The 27,797-nt window shown below is 46.2% G+C and overlaps 1 protein-coding gene across 7 annotated transcripts in view; it reads right to left on the reverse strand.

Moving 5' to 3' along the window:
- The window catches only part of AHCYL2 (adenosylhomocysteinase like 2), a 208,974-nt gene that overhangs the window by 27,565 nt on the left and 153,612 nt on the right, over positions 1 to 27,797 (reverse strand). For 6 of the 7 annotated variants that reach the window (XR_014712920.1, XR_014712921.1, XM_084638545.1 and 3 more), the window contains exons 3-6: positions 9,328 to 9,471; positions 7,583 to 7,683; positions 5,799 to 5,901; positions 4,590 to 4,684 (exon numbers count right to left, since the gene is read on the reverse strand). Coding sequence is in view for 5 of the 7 variants with exons in the window: in XM_084638545.1 (XP_084494671.1) it covers positions 4,590 to 4,684; positions 5,799 to 5,901; positions 7,583 to 7,683; positions 9,328 to 9,471 (443 nt within the window). In the remaining 2 variants the exon portion in view is untranslated. Of the gene's footprint in view, positions 1 to 4,589; positions 4,685 to 5,798; positions 5,902 to 7,582; positions 7,684 to 9,327; positions 9,472 to 19,904; positions 20,022 to 27,797 lie in introns of all 7 variants that reach the window. The other variant, XM_084638548.1, reaches the window with a different exon arrangement.

The raw sequence follows: 27,797 nt of genomic DNA on the forward strand, positions 1-27,797 counted from the left end.
AAGAGCACTGCAGCACACTGTTACCATAAAATTCTGCTTTGCTTGAGTCTCAAGATATGCAGCTGCACTCAGGTGTCTAGTCCCTTCTGTGATACTCCTGGGGCGAGTATACCTGGCTGGAATATAGAGCCATGACTGTCCTAAAGGATATTCAGGAAAAAGCCTTTTATTTCCAGGTTCATACTGCACAGGATTTCACAAGGTTTCCTCCCCGAACTGGGATCTAATTAAAAGGCTGTGGGGGGGGGAATCACTACAGACAAAATTTGCACCTCCTTAACTCCTCTGCTCCCCTCAGCTAGCTCCAGGTAGGCAGCTGAAGTGACATCCCCAGCACAGCACATAATGAGTAACACATCAGAGTAGGAGACAGCTGCCAAATCGCAGAAGGAACACAAAGCAGGTTTTAATGAACAGCGGATGATGTGCTGAGGGCCTGAAAGCCTGGCTCCCCACGCCCCCTACTGGTTCTGAGGCGTGCCCAGCTGTTTATTGGTGCTACTCTATACAGAATCAAATAATTGCTATACACTGCTTTGTTCTTTTTAACTCCATTCCAAACACAAAATTCACTCCCAGCTTTTACAGACACAGCACACAATGGAATATCAGAAGAGCACTTGGCAATCTCCATCTAAATTTTCCTTCTGTAATAACATGGCTTGCGGTGTGTGTATTGAACCAGAATGCTGCCATCATTAGTTGTTTATATAGTGATTTAGAAATGCAAAGTGCTGATTATTATTGGAGCCCATGCCCATAATCTCTCTCTCTCTCCTTTGACGATGAGCTCCTCAGTGCAGGGACCAACTGTTCCTTTCTGAATGTTTGGAAAGAGTAGCACATTGTCAGTGCTCCACAAAATATTACATAATAATAATAAACACCATCTCCTTTTCCTCTTCCAAGTGCTTTACAAGAAAACAAACTCCAGTGTGAACAGATATAATCTCCATTCTACATATGGGGAAACCGAGGCACTAAGAGGTTAAATGACTTGCCAAATCCACACAGGGTGGTGGCAATGCAGAGATCAGAACTAAGGAGTTCCTGACTCTCAGACCTGTGCTCAGATTACACCTTTCATTTAAAATCTAGAGATCTAATGGAATGAAGAAATTGACATGAGAGTGAAATATTAGAGATAAGACTCATTCTCCACTCTTGATTCCTTTCAAGCTACTTATATTTCACTTGGAGTACACGCAACTACTGAATCTCTTGGTTTCATCAATCCTCATTTCATTGATAGGGCAGAGAGTCCTCTTGTGAAAATGCATACACAGAGCAGAATTCTGGCTTTTAGCAAGTTTCTCCTTCCTAGGAGAGTATAAGGTAAGAGGACATGAAGGCTCGAGACTGGGTCTCTGGAATGCCTCCACGGATGGCCACCTTCAGACAGCAGAATGTACATAAATTACTCTAAAAGCAAGATCCACCTCATGCTTATTTTCCTGTAGTTTCCTCATACATCTTCTTTATTTTGTTTCATTAGAATCCTTCCTAGTTATCATGTTAGCAAATCAATCTTCACCTGCATGACCACGCCAGGGAGGAGTTTTTCATGCAAATCAACCTTTCTGAGCATTATCCCCATCTTGCCTTTCTGCTACTAATTGCAGTCAACGCCAGACTTTTTGTTAGACCGGAGTGTTCGTATAGCTGCATTGTATCAATCCCCTCCTGATTTTAGTGCGCTCAGCGTGGCTCAGAGAACTCTGAGGGGCCAAAACATGGTAACAGAAACATCACTGCATCTTCACTCTTCACTCTCTTCAAAAGGGACATTTATATCCTCTGGCACAGACAATTGCTGGGTCCACTATCCCAGCAGAGATCTAATCCACCCCCTACGTAGAAATACCTTCTCCTTTGATTTGCATTTTATGCCTCCAACAATGCAAACCTGGAATCCTGTTAGTCTCTCATTGCAGCTGCTTGTCAGACTATAAGGTTCTTTTTAAAATAGTAATTCCCAAATCTCCCCCAGATCAATTTGCTGTACCCTATTTCCCCTTCACATGTCTGTCCCCAGATGACTTATTTCACTTTGGTTCATGCACAGAACAGAACTGGTGCACTCTTGACTGGAGATTGTGAACAGCAGTGTCCACGGGTCTATGCTGACACAGGGTAGCATCTCGTGCTCCCATGTGAGGACATATAAGGAGATGCAGCTCCGCTGCGACTCCAATTCCTTTGCAATTGTGAAGCTGAAGACTGCCGCAGAAGGGAAGGAGGATGGGAGATGGAACACCCACAGGGACAAAACATCTCGAAGAACTCAAGTTAATGTGCAGGTAAGTAACCTCTCCTCCTGCACAACATCTGCCCCTAAAGGTGCTCCACCGTAGGAGACTCCCAAGCAGTATCTGAACATGGAGGTGGGTGCTGAGGAGAAATCCAAGACAGTTTGGAGGATGACATCACCAAAGGTAATGTCAGCCCTGGAAGCAGGTAAGATTATGTAGTGCTTGGCATAAGTGTGAATGAAAGGCCATGTTGCAGTCCCATTATGGGATGCGAGGTCTCCTGAGACTCAGCACTATAAGGTGACCTATCACTGTTTCTAGAGTTTGGTGGATGAGAGGGACTTCATCCTTTCAGAGGTCTTGATCTCTGGAACTACCTCTAAGGCTCTGGAAGCCACCGGAGCAGCCTGAGAGACTGAGGGGGGAGGAGAAGAGACGGTGGGGGAGGAGGAAGCAGACCCCATTGGAGCTAGGGAGTGTTCTACTAAGAGAAGCTTCAACCTAGCCTCTCTATCTTTACAAGACCTGCCTTTGAACCCCAGGCAGATTTACGCTTTGACAGGATGTGTCTTGGAGACAACTAGAATGCCTGTCACTGTGGGGAAATGGCAGGTCTGGCAGGACTTGAACTGTGGGGTTTTAGGCATAACACAGGGAAATGCCGAAAGCACTAATGCAAGAAGTTTGTAGGAGGGGACCACCACCCCTTCATGAACAACCTGTGCTAAAACTGAGAAAAAATTAACCAGAAAATAATAACTAACTAAATAAAATAAAAAATAAATGATAAAGGGTAAGGCAAGCGGGAAGGTGTAAACAGCGGACACCACAATGGTGCTGTTTCAAGCTGCAGGCGGTTGAGAAGGAACAGGAGTGGCGGGAACTGGGTCTGTACCTCCCTCTATGCTCTCACATGGGAGCACAAAGCTCTGCTTTGCTCGAGTGCAGTAACAGCTATTTACAATTTCCAGTCACGAGTGCATGGGCCCATGCATATCCTATGGTGGAACACCCACAGGGGATATACTTGAAGAAGAATGCTCTGTTGTGTGGACCACATGAAAGAGCTCTGCAGATCCACAATGCCATCCTCACAAAGAGGAATTCTGAGAAGACATCAGACATCCTAACACATTGCACAGAACCAAGAAGCTGAGTCAAACTATCGTAGGACAAACGTGCAGGTGCAGGAAGGGTTTTGATTTCTTGGACACCAACTCAGTGATTGCTGTCACTACTGATGGAAGCTTATTCCCCAACATAAGCCATTTATCATTTCTTTAATTGAATTTTCCATATGCAGATTTATGGCTGAGGGGATGGATTATCTGACTATTCCCCAAACCTTCTAAAGGGGATGGAGAAAATAAAGTGAACACAGGTGTACTTAAAGAAAGAAAACTCTAACACATCCCAAATAATTCAATATGAGCAAACTTAAGCGATACAGATACATCACAAAATCCACCATCCATTAGATTGTGAGCTCCAGAGCCAAGGACCAGTCTCAAATGTTGTAGGAATAAAACATCTGAGAACTGAAAACTATTCCACTTGCCAAGTTCAGGGTTCTGGGATTGCCCTACGCGCAAAGATATCACAAGCCATTAAAGCAAGAAGCTATGCTTCTTACTGTTTTGCAATCTGATACAATGAGCCCAGGCTAGTTGTCAAGGTCTCTGGAGTCCTAACCCTGGCTCTGAAATGGAGGCCTTGTCTAAATGGGAAAGTTGCCGTGGTATAACCTAAGGTGTGAATTTAAGATGATCTAGTTGAACTGGTGCAAACTGCTGTGTGGACGCTTATTTTGCTTTGAGTGGTTTTTTGCAGTTTAGCTTAACTCGATTGGGAACAAGTTTAAAAGTTATACTGAAATAAACTGCTCAAATGGAAATAAGAGCACTTATACAGGACTTCACACCAGTTTAACTACATCGGTTTAAAAACTGACTTAAGTAAAACTGGTGCAACCTTCCTGTATAGACAAGAACTGGACTGGCTCCATGTAAGGTCTCTTGCAAGTGTGTCAACCACCTCCTCCAATTCCCTACTTGTAAGACAGTGATAAGTTAATTCCCTATATTGTGAGGATCAGTTCATAATTCTAATGCACTTTGAAGATAAGTGCTATGTAGGTGGCAAGTAGTATGATTAGCTTTTGATGAAGAAACACAGAACTCTACATTCAAGATTTAATAGGGAACATTTTAATAATTCCAAACCTTCTGTGGACCCTACCCCACCCTTCATCTCTCTAGACTATAGCTGAGACATCAGTCTTAATAACTTGTATTACATGTGCCAGATGTTTTAGTTCCTACCATATTTTAGACCCACCATATTAGGCTGCCATCCTTCGACGTTGACACAGCGATCGATACACCACCAGAAGTCATCTTCAGACTCTCCCTTCCAGGCAAAGACAGGGAACCCTGACAGAGACAGGAAGAAAGTTCCATACTAATGCAACCTATGAAAGTGTCACTTGAGTGGTCCCCTAGCCTGGCAAAGGTGGAATGGTCAAGGTGATGCACTGCTTTCTGTCACCCTGAGAGTGCCCATATTGACAGAATCTGGCTGGAAGGAGCACTTGCTCTAGCGGAGGTCTGGTTCTTGCCTCTTTTAGTTGCGGAGGTGCTGACATGGTACCATGGGCAGCAGACAGGAATGAGCCTTACTGGAGAGTGACTGTCTTGAAAGGGCTTTTCAAAAAGTCATAAAAGCTAAGCGTTCGGACCCTTCCTTTTCACTGTTGTTCTAGCCAGTCTTCAAATATACCGTCTTGAGGGGGAGGACCCAATTCTTAATTCCTAACTATAGTACAGAAAGCCATTTGCAGGGACAGTAATATTTACAGCATGTGCAATAGTTATTTACATATCAAAAGGTTTTCCCGGTAGCTTTCTTATACAGACTGCAGAGGGGGCTAGCAATAGATGATATCAACTGTTAAGTACATTTACACTCCAGAGAAGCAAAATTTCTGGTTGTGATTTTCAAAGCAGAGCAGGGGATTGAAATGCACGAAAATTACTAGAAGATATGTAGTTCAATCCCCTGCACTGCTTTGAAAATCTTAACCTCTAACGCTAAACAAGCCACATGTCTTGCCAAGGCTGCTTAGGCCAAAGTTTGATTTCCAGTTTCATTCCTTACGCCTCAAATCCACAGAATTTTCTCTGCTTCTGAGAAGCAATATATTTGATTAAATCAGTATGAATGGCTAATACTCACCAGCAACCCTGCAAGAACAAAGCAGGGTGAATAGTCCAGCTTTCTAAGTAACGCTAATCAATAAATGAACATATGCAACCTTGCCTCATAACTTACCAGCCTACACACCTGTGTGAACATACAAGATGGAAGGGAGATGAATGAAGAAACATTGGAAAGATTTCAAGCTACTAAAGGTTTATTTTACACTGAAGGGAAAACTATTTGAAAAAGAACATAGTACACTAGAGCAGTGTCCTCTTTTAAAGTATTAATATTTAAAGGCTGAAAGGAATCTCTCTAAAGCACGCTGAAGAAGGGAAAATCCCTTACCACTTTCAGCCAGGGCAGCAGCCACTTCATTGAGAGTAGAATAGATGTTGCAGGCAGCCCATCGGCATTGAGCACCCAAGGCACCAAGAGTCTCCATTAGCACCTGGATCAAAGAAAACAAGAACAGCCGTATTGGGTCAGACCAATAGTCCATCTAGCCCAGTATCCTGTCTTCTGACAGCGGCCAACGCCAGATACTTCAAAGGAAATGAACAGAACTGGGCAATTACCATGTGATCCGTCCCCTGTCATCCAGTCCCAGCCTCAGAAGGTAATGAGTGATGTTGTTTTCACATGAATTGCACTGAATTAGGAGGCCTTTGTGCAAATATACTTTTACATGAAGCCAGATATCAAGCTCTGTAATTACTGTGAAACAGATTTAAATGGGCTCACTGTAGTTTCTTTAAACATCGAGATTTACATGAAGCCAGATATCAAGCTCCGTAATTACTGTGAAACAGATTTAAATGGGCTCACTGTAGTTTCTTTAAACATCGAGAGCTTGTCTACACGGTGCATTAGTCCTCCTCAGAGGAGTGTAAATTCCAGTGCTCACTATTGTGTTGTGCTAACTGGCTCACTTAATCCCTTGCTGGCATGCACTAAGAGCCCCCTCGTGTGCACTACTGAACTTTAGTGCATGCCAGCAGTGGCCACCTGGGCCAGTTAGTGCACAGCATGCCAGTGCACCCTGGCATTTAGTGCGGGCTAATGCAGCGCTGTGTAGACAAGCCCTGACAGAGCAGTCAGTGCTATATGAAACAGAGACAGACAGACTGTGCATCAGAGAGCCTATCATTTAAAACAAATGAATACAAAAATAAAATAGTAATTCCAATGCGCCTAGTCCATTTCATCCAGATATAGCAAAGCCCCAAATCCCAATCCCCTGCTCTAGTCATTAGAGCTCATTCCCTTCTAGTGCTCGGAAAATTCAAAAATCCAAGAGTCCTGAATCACACAGTACCTTCACCTTTACCTTCACAATCACTAGATCCCACTTCCCTCTTGTTTTATTCTAAGATTTGTGGGGGGTTTTCTTAATCATCATTACTCACGGCTATGACTCACAGACACACACATGCACTGCTCACATCTTAAAAGATGAGATACAGATAGACACACATCCTTATTAAATAGACCTTTACAGAAGTCAGCAAGTCTCCTTTTTAAAAAGCGATTTTGGTGAAATGTGCTGGATTGACATCTCTGGAGACTGAAGTCTTCTTTGTCCCCAAGAGCAGCTGCAGCACAGACAAAGAGAGTGCAAGATTCCCTGACACTGCCCTGCCAATGTGCTCCTGCCCCGGAAGGACAGAGAACAGGTTTCAGTCTTCGTGGCCTATCCATTCTTTGGCCTCCCTGCTGAGACTGCCAACAAGGGTATGAATTAGTGCCAATTGCGTTGGTGTTTTTTGGGCTGTGGACTGCCATTGTTTGGGAACTGGACTGAGACCCACTAACCTGTCTCACACCGGTCACTGAACAGCCAACAGTAAGTAGCATTACAGTCATTACCGTCCTGGGCCAGACTCAGACAGGGGACCTATCAGTCACTGGCAGCATATCCCTTCAGCTATCCCAAGTCATCCAATCTCTGGGAAATCTATTTTTCTCCAAACATGGCATTATGTAACGATGCCTATTTCAGGGAGACTATTTCCTAGGAGCACATGCTTTGTATACCAATGGAGTCACCCTACAGTGGAATTTAAAGAGGCTTCTTGCTGAAATGCCCACTGCAAAGGGAAAAGAACTGAATAAATAAAACAGGGCCTTACGGCAGTCTGTGCAGTTATGTGCGTGCAGCCCACAATCTTGGCCCCAGCCAATGGCTTTTCTCCCTGAGCACGCTTTCTTAAAGCCATAAGTGCAGGCATCTCTGGAAGGAAAGAAAAATCCATCATTAAAAAGCAAAGAAGAGTCAGCACAAAGAAGCAGACATCCAGCGCCGCTGCCCTACTTTAGCATTTAAGATCTACGGTAATAAATCTGTGCAGTACTGCCAACCCCAAACCCTCAAAAGCCTGGAGTCAGGCCCCCCAAATCATGACATTGGCTTAAAAATATTAAGATTTTAAAAAAAAATAATTTGTTTTAGATTCTTTTTACTTGCCTTCTGTTGTTTAAGTGTTTAGGGTGCAGCCTAGTCATGGTTTCAAGCTTTTCTCTGCAGCCAGAACAGCTAGAAACATACTGCACCCTCCCCAATGGAAGCTGAAATTTTCACATAATCACTTGTCTAAATGAGTTGGGGCTTGAAGAAAATCAAATATCACGAGACTCATGGTAAAATCCAATAGTTGGCACTACTACTGTTATGGCTGTGTAAGAATTTCAGTCCCTGTCTAGAGAGCTGAGACTTGGATAAGCCCACTCTTTTTGTGACTACTCTCATCCTTGTGAACAATCTAATAATTGGATTTGGTCCCCTTTCACAAGTTGTCTGAACTAATCAGCATTTTTACAACTTTGCCTATTATTTGTGAAGTATTTGATAACCATTATCTTCTGTTTGTAATAATGGGTCTTTAAAAATTCAATAATTTCTCTATTGTGGGTCACTGAGATCACAGGATATGTTTTTTCTGTTCTATGATAGGCTAACCTAACTGTTATTAGCAGGAACAGTGCCAGAAGAAATCAGTGGGACACTGAACCTCCCAAGGAAAGGATGGGGAGCACTTTAAGAAGACGCACAGAGAGGAGATAAGGTAGCCTAAGAAATTTTAGGACACAAATATTTCCCTATTTTGTGTTAGCTACTGGAGCCTCTTGCCTTTTACACCTGGTTGGAAGTGTATCACGTAGCTCTGTTGTAATAGGGCAAAGAGAAGTTTCAGGTCATCTACTTGAACCCGTAAGTATAAAATGTTATGAGTAGAGCTGGTCAAAAAATGGACTTATTCTCTGCTCCATGGAAAATTTCAATAAATATGAAAAAATAGTTTGTCAAAATTTTCCCATGGAAAAATTAGACTTTTCAGGGAAAAAATATTTTGTCCAAAAACTGAAATATTTTAATTCAGAAACATTTCTGTGGTGTCACATGCTCTTATTCTCTGGGGTTCCTGGTCAGACTCCATTTCCCCATCATGCACCATGGTCTCCCTTTATGATGAGGAGAGGTAGTTGCATCAAGGGTGTATTGTGAGAGGTATAGTCTGGCTGGGGAAGCTGGCCCATAGTGGAGGATAAAGACATGAGGAAACACAACTGCATCTCCAATGAGGCACCAAGATGGAAAATCCAAACTGAAATATTTCTGTTTTTCACTGAAATATTTTGTGTTTAGAGCATTTTTTCTTTTTGACGAAAGATCAAAATGTTTTTCAGAAAATGGGCACTTCTCTGGGAAAGGTTCCTTTAGTCAAAAACCCAATTTGCTGCTGAAAAACAGTTTCAATAAGCCCTTGCTATAAGCTCTGCAGGATGGGAAAGTATGAGGTACTCCGGATTTGAAGCTGTTCAGGTGAGAAGTCTAGATCACAACAGCATCAAACTTGAGGAGCCTGCCTCCTTTTACCTTGTTCAGCAATTTCAATCTCTCGGCGCCCAAACTCTGCCTGCTTTATGTTTTTCACACAGAAATCACTGCTGCCTTTGGAGTTCTTCTGTTGCTTGTCCCTAGGGGAGGTCTCATCATCAGAGCTGTCGGTATATGAGGCAGCTGGAGAATGAGAGAATGAGGACACATCAGGCAGAATAAAATATCCCCGACCCCACCAACAAGCAAAAGAAGGGAATTTGTGGTGTGGAAGAAGTCAGACAATCTGCAATGGAAAGGGGGACACAGGTTCAAGTTACAGTAAATGTCCAAATACCTGGTCACTTGAGGGTAAAAATACTTCGCAATTATGCATCGCTCACAGACATGCCCTACAATTTGTGTTCTTTCCAGTTTTGAGTTGATCAGCTAAATAGCCCAGATGCGTTTCTCTTGGGCAACAAGAGCATCTTTCTTCAACTTAGACTTCCCCTTCTGCTTCTACTGTCCACAACCTCAGGATCAATCTTCACCCGGAATTGCGCCCCCCTCCTCCCCCAGCCCCAGACCACAATTCCCATCACTACTTCAGCAACAGCTTCTCCTTGACTGTGCCAGTCTCTATTCATGTCTTCATCTCCTCTCACCTTGTCTACTGCAACTCTTGTCTATGGCCTCTCCAAGTTCCATCTCTCTACATTCTCCACCCACTTAGTCACTGGCCCCTCAGACTGCCTACAAGCCTGCCTATTATGTAGAGAGCTGTACACTAGGAACTGGACACAGACCCGATCTTATTACACGTTAGTCACCAAATAGTAGTTTGATAGTAAAAGCGCCGAGTCATGACTCATTTAAGGTGCCTACGTACAGTCCCTGGACTCACTTAGTTTGTAAGGCCTGGTCTACACTATGAAGTTAGGTCGATATAAATTTCCTTGTGTTGACCTATTTATGCCGGTATCTACACTCAAATTAATCTCCCTCCAACATAAGCGCCCGATTACAGTGACACAGTAAAACCACCTCCCCAAATGCCATTGAGCAATGGTCAATCTACTGAGATTGACAGAGTGTGAGTGCAAACATTGTGTGACCTGTATCAACCCTAACAGTTCTCCATGTCACATTCCCTGCAACAGTGATTGTTTTGGTCTCAATTGTGAACTGCATTGCTCAGGGTCATGCAGACCAAAAGCAAACCCCCGTCCCCCAAAAACCAGCCTGCATATTTTTGAAATGCCTTTTCCTGATTCCTTACCGTGGCAAGCACACCTAACAGCTCTCTCGTTGTGTGCAACGGCCCAATTGACCATGCCGGCTCCACACACACTAGATGCACTTCTGCCTGGATAGACAGGAAGTACTGGATCTCCTGGGCCTGTGGTGAGAAGATGCTGTGCAAACACAGCTACGGACCAGCCACAGAAACTGATATCTACAAAAAGATTGCACCGGAGATGCAGGCAAAGGGTACAACAGGGATCAGCAGCAATGACAGGTGAAAGCAAAGGAACTGTGCCAGCATACCACAAGGCCAGGGAGACCAACAATCATTTTGGTGTTGAGCTGCAGACCGGCCACTTTTGCAACAAGCTGCATGCCATATTTGGTGAAGACCCCATCAGCACCCCACAAACCATTGTGGATACCTTGGAAGAGCCCAAGTCAGAGACTCCTGCTGTGAAGAGTGAGAAGGAGGAAGAGGGGAGAGAATTCCCCACAGTCTAGCCAGTCCAGCCTGCCGAGCCTGGACAAACCCGATGAAGGGGAAGGGACCTCTGTGTGCAGGCATTTTCCCTTACAGTGCTTAAATTTAAAGATGGCACCTGGTCACCTGGCATTGAAGCAGCATGTTGGAACTCCCTCTCCTCTTTCCATAGCTCAATGAATATTGCTATGCTACTTATACTGTATAAGAAATAAGTATTATTATATAGAGTGACCCTCTTGTGTTTCTGGCACTCAGAGGCACTCTTTATGATGCACAGGGCAAGGATCATAGACTGGAGTGTTGCCAGTGTTGTTCAGTCTATACAGGCCTTATGTCTCAGGCATGAAGAGACCATGAGTCTTGCCTCAGGTTAATCCTGATGGATAAAGCACTGAGGGCTTCAAGGATGAATATGGAGTCAGAATTGGTATCTGGTCCTTCCTGCCATTCCTGAATGCAGGAGAAGACAAAAATCCAGTGCCAAGGAATGCTCAGTGCTGACAAGGTCTGGACACTCAGGTGGGCTGCATGGTACCCCAGGTTTCTGAGGGCCAAGAGACAGAGGAAGAAAGATGACGCATGTCTTTCCCCTCATTCTCACTCTCAGAGGTCTAACGGGGATAGAAGGGGATCACTGGTGCAAGAGGTGATGGAGATCAGAAACATCCGGTGCCTAAGAGATTCAGTTCCCCAGTGCCGAGGAACAAATCTTTGTCCCCAGTGACAGAATTCAAGACAGTGTGGAAATCATCACGGCTGGGGCCAATGACACACAAACCTTTGGGCGGGTAGCTAATATTTTGAGCCCAGTTCCTTGTTTGGCATCTAAGAGATTAATTGAGGACAACCCAGCTGGATCATCCCATCAAGGACAGATTTCTTTGATGACTCAGTAGGAGTCCCCCCACCCCATCCCAATTACTAAGGCAAAACACGGGGTTCCACTAGCATCGAAGACTAAGATCTCTGATCCCTCAGAGCTGACCTAGCTGTCATATGAGGTGAAGTTTGAAAGCTGTGCCAAGAGCTCTCTGTTTCCCAAGCCTTACCCCGAATTCTTCTTGATTCCAACCTCGATGACAATTGTCTAAATACCTGGGTCGGTTCATCATAATTATCTGAGGGGACCCTTTGTATCATCTTATCGTTATGGAACGAGTTCCCTTGCAGGATGCCAGGCTCCTTGAGCCCCTCAGCCCTAGGATCAACCGTCAAAGCGACATTCAGGGACTGGAAACCAAATGGAAGCCATCACCAACACATTCCATTCCAAAGACAAAGCATCTGGAACCTAGAACGATGGAACCTCCCCGCCTCATCTGCTCTATTCATAGCTAATACAGAGTTCTCTGCTGGTAAGAATGTCTTGGAGGGTATGTCTACACTGCAATAAAAGACCTGCAGCAAGGCCATAATTGGCCTGGGCTCACAGGGCTCGGGGCTAAAAATTGCAGTGTAGATGCTCCGGCTCAGACTGGAGCCTAGCCTCTGAGACCCCGTGAATGCGTGGTTCTCAGAGCCTGGGCTTCAGCCCGAGCCCAAATGTCTACACTGCAATTTTTAGCCCAGTGAGCCTGAGTCAATTGACCCGGGCTCTGAGACTCAGTGCCATGGATATTTTATTGCAATGTAGACATATCTGATATGGACTTCTCAAGAACCTGATCCACACTGTTTGCCCTCCTCCCCTGATGGAATTCTCTACAGTTTCCCTCCAAAGAAATTTAAATCCTTTCAAGATCTTTTGACAAGAATTGCAGGCACACTGGGCCACTGCCATAACCACCAGAAGGGCAGCATGGCTAAAGTGCTCTTGTCCCTCCACACAAATAACCCAGGGGGGAAGATCTTCCCTTTGAACGTTGGGAGCTTTTTAGTGCCTGCAAGAATGACAGCTTACAGAAAGTGAAAGATTCAAGGTTCACTTTGAAGACTCTAGGAATATATAAACCCTCCTTCAGAAGGAAGACTCCCTTTAGATACCGCAAACAATATCTGTTGACTTCTCCGGACTGTCAAGAGGAAACCACACCAACGGTCTTCCTCTCTTCTGGCAAACACAGATCTCAGTCTTATTGTCAGACGCATGTGTCTTCATGCTGTGTTTCAAGCCCTCCTTCAAACACCAAGTAAAAGTTTTGGAAGTATACTTGAGAGCCTGAGACCAGACAACCTGGATGTACTAGACATCAACCCTGTCTCCACCTCGCTTCAGAGGCCACCTGTTCCCTGTTTTTGAAAACATAGAATAAAATTATCACAGACAAGTGGGTGTTGGAAAACTCTTGGAGTGGCTACACCATACAATTGCACTCCATAGTTCCAAATTATTCACTTTTTCCATCCCTCTTCAGGGACTGTTCTCGCAAAAAAACCCTATCAGAAACGAGAATTCTGCTCTGTTGCAGATTAGTGCAACCGACACACTTCCCAATCAATACTGGTGGAAAGTGGTTATTCCTGTTCTTTTCTTATTCCAACTAGACCTGGAGGGCTCCTTTCTATTATGGCTTTTAGGGCATTCACTCAATACTTTAAGTTTTGGATTATGATTGTAGTCTCCATTACTTCCTCTTTAAATCTACAAGATTGGTTTGTAGCTCTCAGCTTCAAAGACACTTATTTCTATAGATCCATCAGACCGTCACACAGGAAGTATAACTGTTTCTGAATCAATAAGGTTTGCTATCCATATGGAGTTCTACTTTTTGGCCTATGTACTGCTCAGCTGGTATCTACCAACTGCCTTGCACCAGGCTGTACAGCAGCACAGCTAAGACATCAATGTGACAGTGTATTTCTATACCTGGACAGCTAATAAAGGCATTGTCACTACAAGAAGTTCAAGACCCCTTTCAAAAAACATACTCTCGATTCAGTCCCTGGGCCTCAGGATAAATCAGGAAAAGTTATTTTATTCCCATCTACAGGATCACATTCACGGACGCAGACACACACTCCACAACTACAAGGATTTACCTGACACCACAAGGCTTCAGGAGATACTCAGGACCAGAAAACTGTTACACGCTCCATCCCAGCATCAAGCCAGAACAATTGTACAATTGCTAGGATTGATGGCATCATGTATTCTGATTATTTCCTTTGCCAGATTAAAAATGAGACCTCTAAAAACCTAAAGAACATGGACTTGAGAAAAACAAACCACCTACGTTCAAGGGCTCTTTCAAGCCTCCAACTCCCGCTCCAGTTATCAGCAAAACAAGAAAGCAGACTGCACATACATATGCCAGAACTCAGAACAATCAGACTAACATAAAAGAAATTCCTCCCACATATACAAATACATTACTACAAAAAAACATAATAAACCACTCTTCTATGTCCAGAGGATTGTATTCACCAACACATCACATCACCAACTATTCAGCTCCCAGACAAGGAGAATACCTGGGCAGACCAACTCAGCAGAACAAGCAACATGACACACAAATAATCCCTAAAGACACACTACAGGCTTGTCCACACGATAGCTTAGTGTGTGGCAAACTAGGGCACTGTATGCTCACACCCAGGCTTGCTGTGCATTAAGGGTATGTCCACCTTGCAATTAAACACCCACTGCTGTCCCATGTCAGTTGATTAGGGTTATGGGGCTGTAAAACTGTGGTATAGACATTCAGGCTCAGGCTCGGGCTCAAGCTCTAGAACCCTATGGGTATGTCTACACTACCCGCTGGATCGACGGGCAGCGATTGATCCAGCGGGGGTCGATTTATCATGTCTAATCTGACGTAATAAATCGACCGCCGAGCCCTCTCCTGTCGACTCCTGTATTCCATCTCCGCGAGAGTCGCAGGCAGAGTCAACGGGGGAGCGGCAGCAGTCGACTCACCGCAGTGAAGACACTACGGTGAGTAGATCTAAGTACGTTGACTTCAGCTACGTTATTCACGTAGATGAAGTTGCGTAATTTAGATCAACTCCCCCCCGCACAGTGTAGACCAGGGCTTAGTCTTCAAGACTTGTTCACTATTTCCTCATACCCCAATCTGTGGAACACGACAAACATCTTGTTGCAGCACAAGAGAATTGCAAATAAGCAGAATAGCGCTCCTGAGGAGGAACAAGTTGCAGTTCCCTGACAGTTATCTTCTCCCTGAATTAAAGCCATCAGTTTCTGCATGCCTTTTCCCCAATCCCCTTGATTCAAGTGTTATTGGAAAGATAAAAGACAAGGCACATGGTTCTACTGATAACATCAAACAGGACCAGATAGTTTGGGAATTCAGTGGAGTTGAGCCACCATTTTCTCTTCCACTGGTTCTGGATCTTTTAGCATAACTGAGGTCTCATGCTTCACCCAGATCAAAAATCTCAGCAATTGGAGTTTTCATCAAACTTCCGTGAAAACATTTATCTTTCTTCCAAGGAGTCTCACAGTTGTTAGTGCAAAGCCTTCAACTAGTATGTAGCCAAGTAGAAAGAGTCTCAGTTTTGGTGACCATCATAATATAACTGAATCTGCACCAGCGTTTCCCACGAGTGGGGATCTGTACTGATAAAAGGAGAAAGAGGAATTACCTAAACTGAAAGTTGAGATCCACATTCCATACCCACACTATTCTGATCTTAGATGGTCTGAGGAGGAACTTAGGTGACACAGGGGGTCCACTCCCCCTTATGCAGCCTCTCATGGAGTATCCCATGTCTCAAAGCATGTGTGCTGTGTCCTTCCAGTAGTCAGAACTTTCCAGAGGGATCCAAGCTTCAACGGAATGCTTGGTTATATCCCAAGAGAATATGGGAATTAGTTACTGATAAGCTACTCAAAGGAGTCAAGTTATAGGGATACAAACTCCTCTTTCCAGCGCTCCCACAGCCTTTCATTAGCATTTAGGTGTCAGTAAATCTCAACCAAGCAGTTAAAACCCTCCGTTCTGTACTGCCAGTATGCATATGGTCTTTTACAGAGCACCCAGTGTGCTTGTAATTGACTTTTCTAGCCTCCCGCAGGCACTTTAGAACACCCCCAGGGGAAAAAGCTTAGTGCTGGTGCTGTCTGCGTGCCAGGCTCCCCAAGATCTGCTTGTGCCTAATCTGCTTATTAAGAATTATACATTACTGAAATTTCTCTGCAAAGGATCTGTCCCCTGCAAGGGTGTGAAAGGCAAGTCTGACCCTGCAAACAGCCCATCGATGGCAAAACACATTCAAGGAGGTGAAGAACTTGAAGCCTATTTTTAATAAAGAAAGCAAGTTATACAATATTGAACACTGGGATCAAAAATTTCAGAAGGATTAACTAGTTAATGCAGGATTATTTTCCTGAAAACAGCTAATCTGTGCAAAGGGTTTTTAAAACCGTATCTTGGTGTTACTCCTTGGGCTGAATGTACTTTTTGTAACCAAGCCTGAAAAACATAGGTAGTAACCAGATTTTCATACATGCTGCGTTCTTTCCTGTTAACAGCCACAGAGGAAGTTATGCTATGTGTGAGCCCTACTATCCTGTGGCACTTGACAAAATTACTGAGGTCAGGATCTCCCCAATACACATATTTTGGAAAGATACTAGAAGTCTGCAGGATTTATCTCCTAAATTTAATTTAAAGTTTAGGTCAGGACCCCCATTTAGCAATTTACAAGTAAGCAAAACAAAGCTAAGTGATGTCAAAGAAATGGCAGTTGCCAGGCAGTGTTATCCAGTGGCCAAGAAAGGGGAAAACAGCTGCAAACTAGAACCCAACTGGCAGGAACCAGAGGGGGATCGGAACTTTCCCAAACTTCAAGGATGCTCAGATTTAGGGTTTGGATCCAGGAAAATCTGATTTCTGATACCACCAGACTCTTTTTAAACAGTGATAAAAAGAGGAACTAGGGTACATTCCAAAAAAGGGCACTTCCCCCACTAACCAATTAATCCTCCCTATGACCTGCACCTCCTAAAGATGGCTATTACAAGCTAATAGAAAATGTACCTTGGTCCTTTTCCGTTTGACCCCACTAAAGTTATGAAACAGCGTGAGAAAGAAATCAATCTCCTTTAACGAAAGATATTATTAACTTAATCTCATTTCAATAACCAATTTATGTGTGTAGCGTGAACAACAATACTTAGCACTTAAGCGCTTCAAAGCGCTGTACAAATATTAACTAACTAATCCTCATAACACCACTGCAAGGCAGGTAAGGGTTAGCCTGATTTTACAGAAGGGGGAAAACAGACACTGGAGATTAAATGATTTGCCAAAGGCCAAGCCACTTAGTCACTGGCGGAGACATGCAGACCACTAGGCTGTGCTGCGTTGCTACTGTGACTAATGCCAGGTCATACAGTTGCAAATAGCTGCCTTTCCCCCTCTTGCTGTGACAGCTAGCTGGGGAGACTGGCCGTGAAACTGTACTGTGAGCCTTTTGGCATACCTACAAGACACACAAGATGACTACCACAAGTATAAATACAGCCGCAACACTGAAAGCATTGCATGGGCCAAAAACTGTCTGAATTTTCTTTCAGTGAAATACAGGGATTGGATTTTTATATAAGTAGGCTTCGAAGTATTAGGTTTTTATTGGTAAATGTCAATTTCACTGTACACACACAAACCGATAAAAATATTTCAATAGATGATCATCTAAATTTCAAGATAGTCGAAGAAAGAAAAATGCTGCTGAGACTTAGAGTATGATTTAAGGATATTTACTTTGTATATTTTGACATTTGACATTGATAATGTGTTCTAAGAGTTATAAAGTTTTAATTTTTTACATCTCAAAGTCAACTGTCATTAAACTGTCTGCCCCTCCATCCCCCTATTTCCTACAACTCTTGAACATTTAAATAGATTAAGCATTTTTCCAATTTTTAACCCCATAACTTTTTGCAACTGTGAAAATTTTAATTGATAAAAATAAAAAAAGATTAAAAATGAACATCAATATTATCCATCATAATTACAAAAAAAATCAACTTTTGCCAAGCCTATAAATAAGTAAGTCACTTGGCAAACAAACATATTACACCATATGCTGCTGGAGGTGTTTATGCTTTGCACTTGAAAATACAGGAAAGCATCCTCAGATTGGATAACAAAGTGGGACATGGGGGATAAAGAGGCAAATAATTGGCTCTTCAGAAGTATTTTAGGAGCCTCGGGGTTGAGTCACCTTTGTTAAGAGTTGGTTAGCAACAGCAAGAAAGCAGCAAACCCTAGAGGCAGGGAAATTCCCCCCAGACTTCAGTTTAGTGGTAGAATTTTTAACAAGGTACTCCCATGAGACACACCTATAGCACATCAGTGACCTATACAACTGGGAATCTTCTAAGGGATTTAAGGGAGTTAGGCGCTCTGCTCAATTGCTGGGGACCTAACTCCTCAGGTCCCTTTGGAAATCCCAGCCTTAACTAAAAAATGATCATTTGATTAACTTGGACACAAGAGAGGTCTTTGCCACTTTAAAGAAAGCAGAAAGAATGATTATCATTGGTCATTAGTAATAGTGTAGTGACTGCAAGTTGATATATTGAGATGATTCTTCGGTGTTTTACATGAAATGAATTTGGAGGGTCTCATTCAGACCCATTCCTAGAGGGACTGGAGTTCACATCACAAGAACAGCATAACTGCCGCCCATTCTGTGCAGAGGTGCCAGGACTCAATGGGCCTGTCAACTAAACTCCCCTTTTGGCTCTAAAATCCCTCTCTCCAGGTCAAGGATGAGGCACATTGATGGGAGTCTCCGCTACCTGCAAATGCAACTGTCCTCGGAACAGAGGGCTTCAGTCTCCAGGGCTGTCAACCCAGCACTTTGCATTAGCACAAAAATGCACTGTTTTATTAATACAAATTAAAATGCTGATGCTGTAATGGGAGAGACTAAGTAAGATGGAGGAGAGCTCACAGGAAATCACTCAGAGCTCTTTCAACTATGGGTCTGGAGTACTGACAAATTGAAGAAATATTAGTCTTTAAAAAATGACAGTCATACCAAATATTCACATTAAAATACTGATTAGCTCTCACAGATCTATATTAGAGAAATTCTAAACCTTAGTGCCAACTTAAAGCTTCAAAGGGGTAGCCATGTTAGTCTGTATCCACAAAAACAACGTGGAGTCTGGTGGCACCTTAAAGACTAACAGATTTCATAGAATCATAGAATATCAGGGTTGGAAGGGACCTCAGGAGGTCATCTAGTCCAACTCCCTGCTCAAAGCAGGACCAATCCCCAACTAAATCATCCCAGCCAGGGCTTTGTCAAGCTTGACCTTAAAAATATCTAAGGAAGGAGATTCCACCACCACCCTAGGTAACGCATTCCAGTGTTTCATCACCCTCCTAGTGAAAAAGTTTTCCTAATATCCAACCTAAACCTCCCCCACTGCAACTTGAGACCATTACTCCTTGTTCTGTCATCAGCTACCACTGAGAACACTCTAGATCCATCCTCTTTGGAACCCCCTTTCAGGTAGTTGAAAGCAGCTATCAAATCCCCCCTCATTCTTCTCTTCCGCAGGCTAAACAATCCCAGTTCCCTGGAATTTATTTGGGTATAAGCTTTCGTGGGTAAAAAACACAGTTCTTCAGATGCATGGAGCGAAATTAGACAAGCAATCAGAATTTTAGACAAGAAAAAACTTAAAGCTTGTGTTACCATGTGGGGTATAGTTAGATTTAAGAGTTCACTGAGACATACTTGTCCGTATAACTGGTATGGTGAACACTGAGTCTGGGATAATATTTGTATGGGAAGGACACAGCATGCATTGTTCCTTTGCACCTCCTAGGAACCCACTGTGAGGAAATACAGGCACCGTGGGAGAAATAGGTCAGCCGCAGGGTGAGTATTCACACAGTACAGGGGCAAAGCAGTGGATTATAGTATTAAGGAACGTGGCATCCCAAGTACAAACATGTGGGTGAAAACCCTACTACACCTGGATGAGCTAGCCATATCTTCATTGCTTCCTTGGGGGCAGAGAGAGTTCCCTTGGCATTTGCCTGTGCTGAGTGTGGCAGGGAAGAGCCCACACTCAGCTGTTTGGGCCTCTCTTCTGCAACAATAGAAAGAGAGTCCAAGAATTAGAAAAAACAGCCTCAAGTCATTAATGATCAAGCCCACTTGTAACTAGGCTGCCCCCAAACTACAAGGTGAATTCTCCATCTGTTATTTAGAGAGTATGACAAACATAGAGCCCCTACCCCCAAAACTTCATAGTCTCATTCAGAGAAACTGAGTCAATGGTTCAGATATGAGACATTGCCAGGGAGTTCAGCATAGGTGGCTTCTCAGAGGAGTGGGTTTTCAGGAGGGACAGGAGAGGAAGGACATTTGGAATACACAGCATGGGAGGATGTTCCAAATGTAGGTGCAACAAGACAGAGGCCATAAAGCCAAAAGTGGGAGAAGACAACGGGAAAGAAGTTAATTATCCTTCTGTAACTGTGGTTTTTCAAAATGCTGTAGTCAGTGTGGATCCCACCATAGGTGCACATGCATCTCATATATGCAAGCTCAGACCTTTTGCATAGCAATCTGTCAAGGGAATGTGCCCCGTGCCGCATTGCGCTTCTGTACAAGGGCATAAGGTGTGGGGCAGCCGCGACCCTATCTCAGTTCCCCCCAATTCAAAGCCCGTGTTGATGAGCACTCTGACTAGAAGGGATGGAGAGCCGGTTGTGGGACTTGCCCCAAAGACCATAACTCAAAGAACCAGTTACTGTAGGGTAACAATTCATTTGTTCTTTGAATACGTCAGCGTGGATCCCACTGTAAGTGACTGGCAAGCAGTATCCTTCCTGGAGAGTGGGGATGAATACTTCCAGCTGCATTGGTCAAATAATGATTGAAGCACTGCCCTCCTCAACTTGGCAACAGACCTGGCTATCATGACACGGTCATAACACGGTTTAACAAAGGTCAGTGGGTTGCTCCATGGAGATGCCTTAGAGAGCTCAGATACTGGCACGGTTCCAAAGGAGGCTGCTGCTGCTGCCTGTGCCCTGAGGGAGTGCGCCTTCATTTTTGGAAGGAAAATAACCCGTTACTCTCCTTCTCGTAACTGTTGTTCTTCGAGATGTGTTGTTCATGTCCATTCCAATCAGGTGTGCGCGCGCGCATGTGCATGTTGGCCGGAAGATTTTTCCCTTAGCAGCATCCATCGGGTTGGCCTATATGGCCCTGCCGACCTGCCACCCCTTCCGTTCCTTCTTGCCGGCTACTCCGACAGAGGGGTAGGAGGGCGGGTATTGGAATGGACATGAACAACACATCTCGAAGAACAAGTTATGAGAAGGTGAGTAGCTGTTTTTTCTTCTTCGAGTGCTTCTTCATGTCGATTCCAACCACGTGACTCCCAAGCAAAATTAGGAGCTGGGGTCGGAGCTGTCCACTAATTGCAGTACTGTTCTGCCACAGGCCACATCATCTCTGGCCTGCCTAGTAATCGCATAGTGTGTGACAAAGGTGTGTATTGATGACCACGTCGCTGCCTTCCAGATTTCCTGGGTGGGGACCTGAGCTAGGAAAGCTGTTGATGAAGCCTGCGCCCTTGTAGAGTGTGCCGTTATCAGGGGCGCTGGGATCCCTGCTAGATTGTAGCACTCGGCAATGCAGGCCACAATCCATGATGAAATGCGCTGTGTCGAAACAGGCTGGCCCTTCATCCTTACTGCGACAAAGAGCTGTACCGACTTCCTGAACGGTTTCGTCCTCTCAATGTAAAAGGCTAGCGCTCTATGGACATCGAGAGTGTGGAGTCTCTGCTCCCTGCTACAAGCATGAGGCTTGAGGTAGAAATCCGTGAGGAAAATGTCCTGGTTGATGTGGAACTGCGATACAACCTATGGGAGGAAGGCTGGATGGGGCCTGAGCTGACCCTTGACCTTAAAAAACATGGTGTAGGGCAGTTCAGACGTTAGAGCCCTGAGCTCAGACACCCTCCAGGCTGATGAGAACATAAGAATGGCCATACTGGGTCAGACCAAAGGTCCGCCCAGCCCAGTATCCTGTCTACTGACAGTGGCCAATGCCAGGTGCCCCAGAGGGAGTGAACTTAACAGGTAATGATGTAGTAATCTCTCTCCTGCCATCCATCTCCACCCTCTGACAAACAGAGGCTAGGGACACCGTTCCTTACCCATCCTGGCTAATAGCCATTAATGGACTTAACCTCCATGAATTTATCCAGTTCTCTTTTAAACCCTGTTATAGTCCTAGCCTTCACAACCTCCTCAGGCAAGGAGTTCCACAGGTTGACTGTGCGCTGAGTGAAGAAGAACTGATGTTATCGCCACTAGGAATGCAACCTTGAAGGAAAGGTAGAGCAGGGAGCATGTTGCTAGAGGCTCAAAGGGATGCCCCATGAGCCTAGAGAGGACCAAGTTAAGGTCCCAAGCAGGAACTGGTTGGTGGGCAAGCGGGTACAACCTGTCAAGGCCCTTCAGGAAGCAACTGACCAGGGGGTTAGCGAAAACTGAGCGGCCCTGTACCCCCGGATGGAAAGCCAAGATGGCAGCCAGGTGTACTCTTATAGAAGACAAGGAGAGACCTTCCTGCTTTACGTGGAAAAGATAATCCAAAATCTGGGGCACTGAGGCTAGCGCCAGGGGAAAGTTGTACTGAGCTGACCAGATTGAAAATCTCTTCCACTTGGCCAGGTACATAGCCCTAGTGGAGGCTTTCTTGCTGCCCAGGAGAACCTGTCTGACTTGTTCTGAACAGCTCGAATGGATTCAGCCATGGAGCCTCCATGCTGTGAGGTGTAGAGACTACAGGTTTGGGTGCTGGAGCTGCCCGTGATCCTGCGTGAGAAGGTCCGGGAAAAGTGGCTGGGTAATTGGGGCTTGCACTGACATGTCTAGGAGAGACGTGTACCAATGCTGGCGGGGCCAGGCTGGTGCTATGAGAATGACCTGAGCCTGATCTCTGTGGATCTTGTGGATGAGTGGTAAGGGTGGGAAGGCGTATCAAAGTGGACCCCCCCAATGGACTGTGATTCTGGAAGGAGCAGAACTGCTGACACTTCCTGTTGTGTCGCGTGGCGAAGAGGTCCATCAGGGGACAGCCCCAACTCTGGAAGAGCGAGGTTGTGACATCCGGGCGAAGGGACCACTCGTGGCTGTGAAAAGACCAGCTGAGACGGTCCGCCAGCTCATTCTGGACCCCTGGAAGATATGATGCCTGTAGATCGACTGACTGCTCTATACAAAAGTCCCATAACCTGAGGGCTTCCTTGCAAAGGGGAGAGGAGCATGCACCCCAATTTGTTGATATAGAACATCACGGTTGTATTGTCCGTCATGACTGATACACATCGACCTGCCAAATACGGGCGGAATGACTGACATGCTAGGCGTACTGCCCTGAGCTCCCTGACATTGATATGAAGACGGAGATCTGTCTGTAACCAGAGGCCCTGAGTCCTGTGGTCCCCCAGATGAGCTTCCCACCCCAAATCTGACGCGTCTGTCACTTGTGCTAGGGATGGTTGTGGGGCAGCAAAGGAAACGCCTGAGCACAGCTCCTGAGCGTCCGCCCACCACAGGAGCGAGTCAAGGATAGAGAGAGGCAGGGTCACAATCCTGTCCAAACTGTCCCTGGCAGGTCTGTACACTGATGCAAGCCACGACTGCAGTGGTTGAAGCCTGAGTCTGGTGTGCCAAACCACGTACGTACAGGCCACCATGTGACCGAGAAGTTTGAGACAATTTCTCACAGTGGTGGTGGGGAACTGCCTGAGTACCTGGATCATGGCGTCAAGGGCCTGGAATCTCGCCTGTAGGAGGAATGCCCTGGCTTAGGTTGAGTCCAGAACCACTCCTATGAACTCTATCCTCTGGACCAGGGACAGAGTCAATTTTGCCTTGTTCAGTAGGAGGCCCAGATTCTCGAAGGTGGCTCTGATGAATGCCACCTGAGACCTGGATCGGCCTTTGATCAGCCAGTCGTTGAGGTATGGGAATACCTGTACCTGATGTCGCCGCAGAAAGGCAGCGACGACTGCCATACACTTGGTTAAGACTCAAGGTGCTGCTGACTGGCCGAACAGGAGGACAGTAAATTGGTAATGGGAACTGTTGACCACAAACCTGAGGCACTTTCTGTGGTTTTGAGCTATTGCTATGTGAAAATACGCGTCCTTCAAGTCGAGGGCGGCATATCAGTCTGCTGGATCCAGTGAAGGGATAATGGAGGTCAGGGAAACCATGCGGAACCTGAGTTTCCTCATGAACTTGTTGAGGTCGCGCAGGTCCAGGATAGGCCTGATGGCCTTCGGTATTAGGAAATAGCAGGAATAGAAACCCTCGCCCCTGTGCTCCAGTGAAACCTCCTCCACCACCCCCAGTGCTAGGAGCGATTGCACCTCCTGAATGAGAAGTTGCTCGTGAGAAGGGTCCCTGAAAAGGAACAGGGAAAGGGGGTGGAAGGGCAGGAGGGCACAGAATTGGATGGAGTATCCCCTCTCTACCGTGTGAAGCACCCTGCAGTCTAAAGTAATACAGGACCACGCACGGTAGAAAGGGGATAGTCGGGAGGAAAAAGGTAAGATGGTGTAGATCCAGTCTCTGGTCTGGTGCGCTGTCCTCGACCACACCTTCAAAAGGCCAATTTAGGGCCAGAGGGCGGTTTGGCCTGGCCTTGATTAGTGGAAGGATGTTGCCTTCTCCTACCGCTCCGGTTCCTCCTCCTAGAATAGTCCTGGCAGTTCTGCTGCTGGAACCTTTGAGAAGGTTATGGGCGGAAGTGTCTACACTGTGTGGCAGCGGTAGGCAAGCCCAAAGATCTGAGGGTGGCTCTGGAATCTTTTAGGCTGTGGAGCCGTTTGTTCGTCTTTTTTGAAAAGAGAGTCTCATCCTCAAATGGGAGGTCCCGAATTGTCTGTTGGACTTCATAGGGTAACCCTGAGACTTGCAACCAGGCCCCCCACTGCATAGCCACCCCTGTCGCTAGGACTCTCATGGCAGCGTCTAAAGCTGCCTGCATGGAAGCACAGGAGACTAATTTCCCTTCTACCACCAAGGTGGTGAACTCTGACCGAGAGTCCGAAGGGACGAGCTCCATGAACTTCGCCATTGAAGAACAGGTGTTATAAGAGTACCTGCTCACAATGGCCTGCTGGTTAGCAATACGGAGTTGTAGACTGCAAATGGAGTAGACTTTTCTACCCATGAGGTCCAGGCATTTAGCATCCCTATTCTTTGGGGAAGGACCTTGGAAACCTTGTCTCTCCCTCTGGTTAGCCACATTGACCATTAGCGAGTCTGGAGACGGATGGGAGAAGAAATGCTCAAAGCTCCTGGAGGGGACGAAATACCACCACTCATTACGTTTGGCAGTGGGTGACAGGGATGCCGGCGTCTGCCACAGGGTCTTAGTGGTGTCCACCACTGTCTTTATGAGGGGTAATGCTACCCGTGAAGGCCCCGAGGGTGCGAGGATGTCTACCGTGGGATTTGTGTCCTCTACCACCTCCTCGACCTTGATGCCCAGACCCTGGGCAGCCCTGCGGAGCAACTGCTGTAGGACTGTTATCCCCTAATGCAGGAGCTATGGTTGTCCCTGCCATCACTTTGTCCAGCGACGACGAGGAGGAAGCATGTGCCAGCAGTGGAAGCTCTCTACCGTCTGCCCTGGAGGGGTCACGTGACTCCTGGGGCAGCGTTGGAGGAGGCGGTGCTGAAGACGGTGCCAGGGCCATAGCCATCGTAGCAAACATTGGCATCAGTCTCACTGGAGGGAACTGTGTCGGCACGCTCACAGGAGCCACCCGGCCCGGTGCCGACATCGGCACTGGGGCTGTAGGTGCCTGCATCGAGGTCGACGTCAACAACGGTGCAGGCATGGGGGACGGGTGCGTCGACGTCGTGAAGGCCGGTGCCAAAGTTGGAGCCGAGCACGGTGCCAGAGTTGACAACAGGGCTGGAGGCAAAGGCGTCAGGACCGTAGGTGCCGGGGGCGGATGCACAGCGGAAGGTGGCACGAAAGTAGTGGAGGCCACTGGAGATGTCCCTGAGCGTGGCCCTGGGTTCCTCCCTGGCCCTGGTGATAAGCCCAGGGAGTCCAGAAGGGCCACTGAGGCGGATTCTGCCACTGTGGAGGTCATGCCAGATGCTCCCATCTGTCTCTGCCCAATCTCGCTCTATGGCTTCTGCTCCTACTCAAGTGGTAGGAGTCGGGCTCTGACTCCGAGGTCTCAGACACTGAAGACCATGGAGGAGCTGATGCTCGGTTCCTCAAACGTTGAGAGCTCGGGGAGCGGGAAGGCTCTCTGTCGGAGCGTGTACGTGCCAATGGACAAGGCAAAGGGGAGTGCCTTGACACCATAGCCGGCTTTCCCTTAGAGTGCACCAGAGGACGTGGCTCCATCAGCGCTGAGGGTTCCTCCTTGGCAGGTGAGAACGGTGTCATCAGGTGGAGGAGCTCTCTAGCAGCCTAGTTTGCTTCCGGCGTGGACGGGAGCTCCAGCTGCTGTGTAGGCGCCAGTGATTGAGGTGGGGCCAGACTCGACCGCCTCACCTGGACAGGAGTTGACATGGCCCCAGAAGAAAAGGCCGAGGAGTGGCCCACCTGGGGTTGCACGTCTCGAGGCTTAGCCGGAGGAGAACGGTCGTCCTGCTTTTTCTTCTTTTGAGACACCAGCAAGTGGGAGCGGTGCCTACTATCAGATGGGCCCGTGAGGAGCTTTGGCGGTGCCGAGAGTCCCTGGAGGAGTCCTTCCTTGGCGTCAAAGTCGCCAACGGCACCAGGGCGCTCCGTGTCGAGGACGACGCCGTAGGGTCAGAGTGGGGGTGTAGGGCTGCCTCCATGAGGATCACCTTCAGCCACTGTTCCCTTTCTTTAAGTGTTCTTGGGCAGAACTCACAGCAGATCTTACAAGGATCTTTCTGATGGGTCTCCCCCAAGCACCAAAGACATGATGAGTGCGAGTCACTCTTCGGCATGCACTTGGTGCAAGCCACGCAGTTCTTGAAGCCTGGGGACCGCAGCATGCCACGGCATCAGGGCCGGAGGGAACCCCCAACTACTAAACTATTAACTGGAGTACTACTAAGAACTAACTAACTATATACATGGAATAGAGAAGAAAACTTGCTGAGCAAGAGCCAAGGGAAGTTCCAGCCACTGTCACTGTCGATAAGAAAGAACTGAAGGGGTGGCGGGGTCGGAGGGCTCTATATTAGGTGTCATGAGGGCGTGACTCCAGGGGGCGCCCAGGCCGACCCGACAGATGCTGCTAAGGGAAAAATATTCCAGCCAGCATACACGTGCGCGCACACACCTGATTGAAATCGACATGAACAAGCACTCGAAGAAGAACTATCTGATAGCAGATAAAATCTGAGTGGATCATGCGGTGTGTTTGTCTGTGATGAGACGGCTTGGCCTTTTGATGAGCAGGATATAACCACGAATAGGTGAGGAGACAGGCTCAGTCATGTTATGGTAATAGAGCAAAGTTCTTGAACTATTCGGAGAGTGTAGCTGCTTCTCCCCTAGCATTGAGTGTTGTTTTGGGAGAAGACTGGCAGGTTAAATGGTTAATTCAAGTGAAATTTTCAGACCACTTTAGATATGAACTTAGGGTGTGGTCTCAAAACAACTTTGTCTCTATGGAAGAATGTGTGAGGAGATTCAGCCATAAGGGCTTAGACTGGCTGACCTTCCTGGCTGAGGTGACAGCAACCAGAAAAAACTGTCTTAAGAGTAAGGTGGTGCATCGAGCAATCCAACAGGAGCTTGAAAAAGAGGCTCCATAAATTTCAAGAGGCCAGTGGTGAGATCCCATGCAGGAACTGGGCCTCTAACATGTGAATAAGTAAACAGGAGG

The sequence above is a fragment of the Lepidochelys olivacea genome (genome assembly GCF_965140295.1).
Source record: "Lepidochelys olivacea isolate rLepOli2 genome assembly, chromosome: 1".
Lineage (NCBI taxonomy): Eukaryota > Metazoa > Chordata > Testudines > Cheloniidae > Lepidochelys > Lepidochelys olivacea.